This window comes from Rana temporaria, chromosome 13 (genome assembly GCF_905171775.1).
Source record: "Rana temporaria chromosome 13, aRanTem1.1, whole genome shotgun sequence".
Classification (NCBI taxonomy): Eukaryota; Metazoa; Chordata; class Amphibia; order Anura; family Ranidae; genus Rana; species Rana temporaria.
In genome coordinates, this window is record NC_053501.1 from 54920686 (window position 1) to 54928149 (window position 7464).

At 41.5% G+C, this 7464-nt stretch overlaps 1 protein-coding gene across 1 annotated transcript in view; it reads left to right on the forward strand.

Moving 5' to 3' along the window:
• Window positions 1-5687, forward strand: part of GPR176 (G protein-coupled receptor 176) — a 47625-nt gene extending 41938 nt beyond the window's left edge. Inside the window, exon 3 of the mRNA XM_040332435.1 lies at window positions 3836-5687. Coding sequence (XP_040188369.1) covers window positions 3836-4946 — 1111 coding nt within the window. The 3' untranslated portion in view covers window positions 4947-5687. The remainder of the gene's footprint in view (window positions 1-3835) is intronic.
• The last annotated feature ends 1777 nt before the right edge of the window (window positions 5688-7464 follow it).

The following is a 7464-nucleotide window of genomic DNA, read 5'->3' on the forward strand; positions in this document are numbered from 1 at the left end:
CGGCGTAACGTAAAACCGATACGTTACGCCCGCCCAAGTTTACGCCCATCTACGTGAATCTGCCCCAAAGTGTGGCTTATTCATTTTATTCACTTTAAGTACCCCAAATTATGTGCAAAGAAATGAAGAAAAAAAAAGAATTTGTGTTTACTTGAAGCTGTGTTTGTTTGCAGTGACCACAGCGTAACCTTATTGACTTAGCTAAGTAAATTATTTATTCTAGTAAATCAACATTATGTGTCAGGAATTAGCTTCAAACTCTCACAATGGATTCTATGCTCTTTAATCACAGATGAAATATGGCCTATTGATGCCCCACATCTCTCAATGTAAGAGGTTTATCTCTCCTCAAAAGTCAGCCAGCAAAACAAAACTGGAAAATCCAATAACATGTTCTATTCCACCAAGAAACATGATTCAAAGAGGAAAATGTTATGAACTTCTGCATTATTTCCTTTCATAATTTGTTCCATTAAACAAATACAATTTTAAAATTTAAAGGGGTGATAATTCCCTTTGGTAATTTGTCCGATTCCCTTCATGGGTAGATGCTGAAATTAAATGTCCAGCACAAACAGTTTTTTTTAGGTTTTTGATATAGTGGGGAATTATTAAAACACTTGTTTGGTTATACTTGCTATCCAGGACTCTGTTGGAGCAATTTTTCTCAGCCTCTGTCCTAGTAACAGATGACAGTTGCAATGCTCTGCAGGCTTCAGTGCAAAAGGTGGACAATGCCTTTTACTGTAACCTGGATGTGCAGCAATTTGGCAGCGTTCGTGGTCAGTTTCTAACAGTAATGTGTCAGACTTGCAGAACTTTGCAGACACATCTAATTCTCTGCAGTCAGGTGCACCCTCACTTGTTCAGATCTACTCGGTATCAATAGAGCCGATTATAGCATCTCTCCCCTTTCTACCTGTCTGGGGAATCTAAGCCAGCCTTTCTAAACCTTTTCTTACCCCAATGGAACTCTCAAAATAAAGTTGAGGTCTTGGGAAACCCCTGCTACAATTTTTTAATCGGCCAATGGGAAGAATGCCACCCTTTTAGTGGTAGCCAGAATGCCACCAGCTGAAAGATTGTTGGGATCATGTCGCTTGCATTGCCAAATGGCTTTGGACCTGGAATTACACAGGCACCACAAAATGTAAGGTCAATCAGCCACAGCTCAATGAACCCCTGGGTATCTCTGGAGGAACCCGGGCTTGGAAAAGCTGATCTAAGCAGTTTTTTGGGTGACACAACCCACAGTGTCATGCTCCCCTAGGTCAAAGGAACACAATAGTGCTCTCTTTCTCTTACATGGTGGGCTTGATCCTGCTTCCTTCTCTGCAGCAACACACAGAACCTCTCTTCCCACTGACCTATGCTCCATCTCTTTAATGAAGGATCATTTTTCTCTAATCAGAGAGTGTTGCTGTAGAAGTCATTAAGAAAACAGGAGTGAACCTCTTTAAGATCTCTTAAATTCTGACCAGGTCATCTGAAGCCTCATCATAGCCATGTTCTGTAGCAACTGTTATATATCATTGTTTAGGATGGTCTTTCTTATGATTAAAAGTGGCTAATATGTGATGAAGTAACAACATGGAAGAGCAACTGTGAGGCAGTGTCTCCAGGTATGAAATAAATTAAAGCTGGAGATTATAAAAGATTGAAAATTACTTTTGAAATCTCATTTACATGTTAATATACAGGGGTTGGACAAAATTATGGAAACAAGTTTGGTAAATGAACAAAACTGTTACCTAACATGGTGTTGGACCACCTTTGGCATCCAAGAAGGCCTGAATTTTCCTGTGAATTGACAAATATAAGTCTTGGATGGTGGATAATGGAATCTGATACCACTCTTTATGCAAAAATCTGGGTCACAACCCTGTGCAATTTCCTTTTGTCTTTTAGTTAGTTGACCATGTCAACAAAGCTTATGCTTATCAGATGACTTGTCCCGGAAAGTGTATTAACCATCATAACCTTTGATAATGTACCTCGAGACACTGTGAAAAATTGCTTCAGTCACAGAGGCACCAGCTAAGCAGGCACCAACAATTTGCCCTCTTTGAAACCCAGTAAGCTCTGACATGACTAGTAGCGCCCACACAGTGAATGACGAGGGTGAGGCTTCCAACCTGTTAGCTAGGTGTCTCATTACACAGCAGCAGAATGTTACATAGTTTCTGCTTTCAACGCGAAGCATGTTGTCACTTTTACACCTCCAAATCATGTAGTGTTTCCATATTTGTGTCCATACCCCAGTATAAGATTTTAACAATTGGGTTTACATGTACTTTTACGAGGTAAAACCTTAAAGGTTCTTTGCTCCAGTTTATTGCATCAGCCTCGCTGTTGAAAGGGGTCAAAAATCAAGCTTTGTCTAAAGTCATTATGGTTAATGCTGAAATCTTGTCAACTATAAAAAATCCAAATGGTTACCCATTGAGGGTCTAATGCTTGTTTAATATAGGGAGCATGTAATAGAAGGAATTACTTAGCCCTTGGTTCCACAGACTTACTCTATGCTGGCTCTGGTGTGAAGGCCAGTCTTAATAAGCCATTTGCCCTTGCTAACCATCATTACAAACAATGCAGGACCAGTGGCTATCGCTAGTCCTGAATTATATATGATGATGTGGAGGGCCAGCCCACATTCCACATACTCCACAAGAGTTGAGCATTAGTGAGGAAAACCATCAGCTACTGGGGGGCGAGGAATAAAAATAGTACTCCTCTGCATTACACTCCATAGTTTAACCAAGTGTTAAATACTTGGATGTGCTTTTACAGGGTGCAATTAAAGAAAAACTGTCACCAAAATACTGTGAGATAATGATAGTGTAATTATACTGTTTAGTTTCAATTACATCAAATTTTTATTTCACATTTCTTTTTCATATTTACATGTAGAGCAATCAGTGGCAGTGCCTAGGCTCGGGACAAACTATAACACTGTCAGGAGTGCTTGAGCAGTTGAAGCCGCAGTTTTTTTTAAAGAAGGTATAAAAAGAAGCAAATAAATGTGACCATTGTAAGCATCTAGAATCACTTCGCAAAGGAAATGTTGTGTGTGGCCAGCCAGAAATTTACCTTGAGCTTCAGGACCTGCAGTGATGGCTTTATCTGCCTGTGTGCTGAAATGAAAATAAATAGTCTCCCCTCTGCCTCCTGGGACCCTCTGATGAACTGCTGGGGTCAGGGAAATTAGGTATATGTCCTGGGAAACCTAGTAGGAGCTCGTTAGTGCCCTTAGTTAATCAATTTATCCATAAATAAACAATAAAGCTGTCCGGGCCCCCCTGTTCAGGTGACAGGGTCCAGGTCTGGTACAGAGGACCGGCTGTACTGGCCTATCAGCAGCCCTAGCATGGCTGCTCTCACTCCAGGTTCTAACAGTGGAGGGCCACATACCTGGCTGCAGATCCAACTACCTCTGCCCTTGCAGATGTGGCCTCTCAGAGCTTATTATTCCTGTACTGAATATAAACAGTAAAAGCATTCTCTCTTGAATCTTGATGTTAACCAATTAAAACTCTCATAAAGCTCTAACTAGCTCTGCGTCCTCATTGAAATGATAGTCAAAGCATTACTGCAATGAGTTCCCAAAACAGTGTTATGGACATAACCATTAATCATTTCTTGCACATATACAGTATATGATTAGGACAGGGATAGTTTGGTTAAAATATTTCAAAAATATGTATTAATAATACATGAAATATCATATCCTTTTATCTATACACAATAGATTCAACAAGTATTTATCACTATTTTGTTATAATATTGCTAGTTTACAGTGTTTTTTTTAATATATGCTATGTTTTTGTTACCACAGGTATTACTCTGTATTGTATCCTCTAGAGAGGAAGATATCAGATGCCAAGGCTAGAGACTTGTTGATCTACATCTGGACGCATGCAGTTGTAGCCAGTGTACCTGTTTTCGCTGTGACTAATGTGACTGACATCTATGCCATGTCTACCTGCTCCCAGTCATGGGGCTACTCTTTGGGTCACTTGGTATATGTCCTGGTGTACAATGTCACCACTGTTCTAGTACCAGTTGCTGTGGTTTTCTTTTTTATGCTACTCATTCGCAGAGCACTAAGTGCCAGCCAGAAGAAGAAGGTGATCATAGCAGCCCTAAGGACACCACAGAACTCTATATCTATTCCCTATGTTTCTCAAAAGGAGGCTGAACTGCATTCAATGCTGCTGTCCATGGTCCTGGTTTTCATCTTTTGCAGCATTCCATATGTGACACTGATTGTTTATCGCACTGTGCTCAATGTTTCTCATATCTCAGACATTCTATTACTTACTGCCATCTGGTTGCCTAAGGTTTCCCTTGTCACAAACCCCTTACTCTTCTTGACTGTCAACAAATCTGTGCGTAAATGTGTGGTGGGCACCATAGTTCAACTTCATCGGCGATACAGCAGGAGGAATGTGGTGAACCTGGGATCGGTAGCAGAGGTGAATTTGGAGCCCAGTGTACGGTCAGGGAGCCAGCTTCTTGAGATGTTCCATATTGGACAGCAACAGATATTCAGGTCTGTGGAAGAAGATGAGGATAACGAGATAAAATTAGAGGCTTCCAGAAGCTACAAGCTGAAGGAAACTATGCCCAGTGGCAGTATAGAGGTGGAACATACTCTGGTGCAAAAGCTAATCCCACAGGGTGCTGAATCGGCAGCTCAGGTGGCCCCTGTGATGCCTGGAGAAGCGGAAATCCTTAATGACAAGTATTCCGTGCAGTTTGGGTTTGGGCCCTTCGAATTGCCCCCACAGTGGCTTTCTGATAAACGGAACAGCAAAAAGCGTCTTTTACCACCTCTTGGAAATACCCCTGAGGAACTTATCCAGACGAAGCAACCCAAATGTAAAACTGAGCGTAAATTAAGCAGGAACAATAAAGTTTGTATTTTTCCTAAAGTAGACTCTTAGCCTAGCCCAATCCCCCTCCTGCAAATCTGCGCTCCATTTTGTTATTTATGCCAAATACTGTACACAACAGGAAGGAGATGCGCAATCAAAGTGTTCCTTATTGCAATGGACAGCATGGATACATTGGAAGTTTTTTTTCCTGTGTGCTCTCTGTGCAGCTGTAATATTATTTGACAAACCAGAAAAGATAACTTCATGCATTTTTGGTGCTGGCAAAAGGCACCAGTTTAAAGGTATACAGACTCCCTATTTCCCTTCTATTTCCAGCACTTGACAGTATATAAAAACAATAGCAGTACTCCAGTGGTGCTTGTCCTGTTCAAACACACAGGGCCTCAGGTTCACTTTCATATGATAGGTGACACTTTGGAATGTGACTACATCTATGACGATGTAATAGTTATGTCTTTGATTCCTGTCATTGCCAGTATTTGTCTGAACACAATGAAATAAATGTGGAAATGTTTAAAAAATTCACATATCCCTTCCATGAACCAATAAATATAAACCAGACTGTATTTAGTACCAACTATGTTTGGGCTTAGACAATAATCTGAATTTTCAATTTTAAAGTAGCACCTAAAATGCTAGGTCTGCATTTCAAAATTTGCCCCCCTACAGGTGTCTTTTTTACCCTTTTAATACATGTTTTAGCAAAGAGGAAGGAAGGGGGCATTTTAAAAAAGTGGTCTGCTTTAAATTGTAATTGCACAGGTTTTTTTTTTATTTGTTCCCTATATTAGCTAAACTTCAAAGCTAAAAATTATGGGCCTCCTGATACTCTCCTGATACGCCGTCGTATCTCTGTGTTAGGGCCGTCCTAACTATGCGACTGATTCATAGAATCAGTTACGCATAGCTAGCCCTAAGATCCGACAGGTGTAATTGAATTACACTGTCGGATCTTAAGGATGCAATTCTAGGCCGGCCGCTAGGTGGCGAGGCCATTGCGGTCGGCGTAGAATATGCAAATGACTAGTTACGGCGATCCCCGAACGTCCGCGCTGCCATCGATCTAACTTTACGTTGTTTCCGTCGAGTTACGCTGCGTAAAATTAGGGCTGAGCCCTAGTTGTCCTAAGCCATGTTAAGTATGGCCGTCGTTCCCTCGTCGAAATTTAAAAAACAACGTCGTTTGTATAAGTCGTCCGTGAATGGCGCTGGACGCCATTTACGTTAACGTCAAAACAAATGACGTCCGTGCGACGTCTTTTAGCGCAATGCACGTTGGGTAATTTACCCGACGGAGCATGCGCAGTACGTTCGGCGCGGGAACGCGCCTTATTTTATATGGTGCCCGCCCCATTTGAATTGGGCGGGCTTGCGCCGAGCGCATTTACGATACACCACCGCAAGTTTACAGGTAAGAGTTCTGAGAATCAGGCACTTACGCTGTAAACCTGCGGCGGTGTAACGTAAATCACATACGTTACGCTGCCCAGGAGCAACGTAATTCTATGTGAATCTGGCCCTATGTATAGCCCTACAGCTTTATTGGCCTAACTTAGCTGTAATGAAGTGTGTCCCGTAGCATGCAGGCTGCTGGATCCTGGAAAAAATTGTCACTGCAGGGATGCCCTGTCCTCTTCCTGTCTCTGAACTTCCAGCATACAGGGGGTTAATAGCTTCAGGTCTCCAGGCTGAATTCAAGTTCTCAACGGAGACTAGTCCCCTCCAGGACCCCCTTGCCTACATGACATGAGAGATAGTTCATTACTGGTAAGTTAGATCTATAAAGCTGTAGAGCTAAAAATATTTTTTACCTGAACTTCAGCTTTAGCTGTCGGAGTCTGATGCCGCATACACTTAACCTTTTTTCGCGTTCTAAAAAATTACTTTTTAAGGGTCTAGAAATAACGAAGTTTTTTTCAACCCGATCATTAAAACGGCCTTGCCTACACACGATCGTGAAAACAAAAATGCTCTAGCAAAGCGCGGTGACGTACAACACATATGACGGCACTATAAAGGGGAAGTTCCATTCGGATGGCGCCACCCTTGGGGCTGCTTTTGCTGATATCGTGTTAGTAAAAGACGATTCGCGCTTTTCAGTCTGTTACTGCGTGATGAATGTGCTTACTTCATTTCGAACGCTAGTTTTACCAGAACGAGCGCTCCCGTCTCATAATTTGCTTCTGAGCATGTGCGGTTTTTTCACATTAAAACCCACACACGACCATTTTTTACAACCTTAAAATCGACAACGTTAAAAACGTTGTGAAAAAATAGAGCATGTTCGAAATTTTTAATGCCCATTTTTTAGATCGTGAAAAATGCTCTGGAGCCCTCACATGATCGTTTTTAATGACATTAAAGAAAAAAAAATTAATTTTTTAGAACCCGAAAAACGGTCGTGTGTACGCGGCATGACACTTTGCTTTTATAAGAAGATCTGAGATCTCCTTATGTGACATACTTTTACCCAACTCCTGAGAGTGTGGTGTTTGAGGTCAGCAGAAACTGTCAGATTTAAGTTGACCCTCCAAAACCAGCTGAAATGTCAGACAGTATAGGCAAA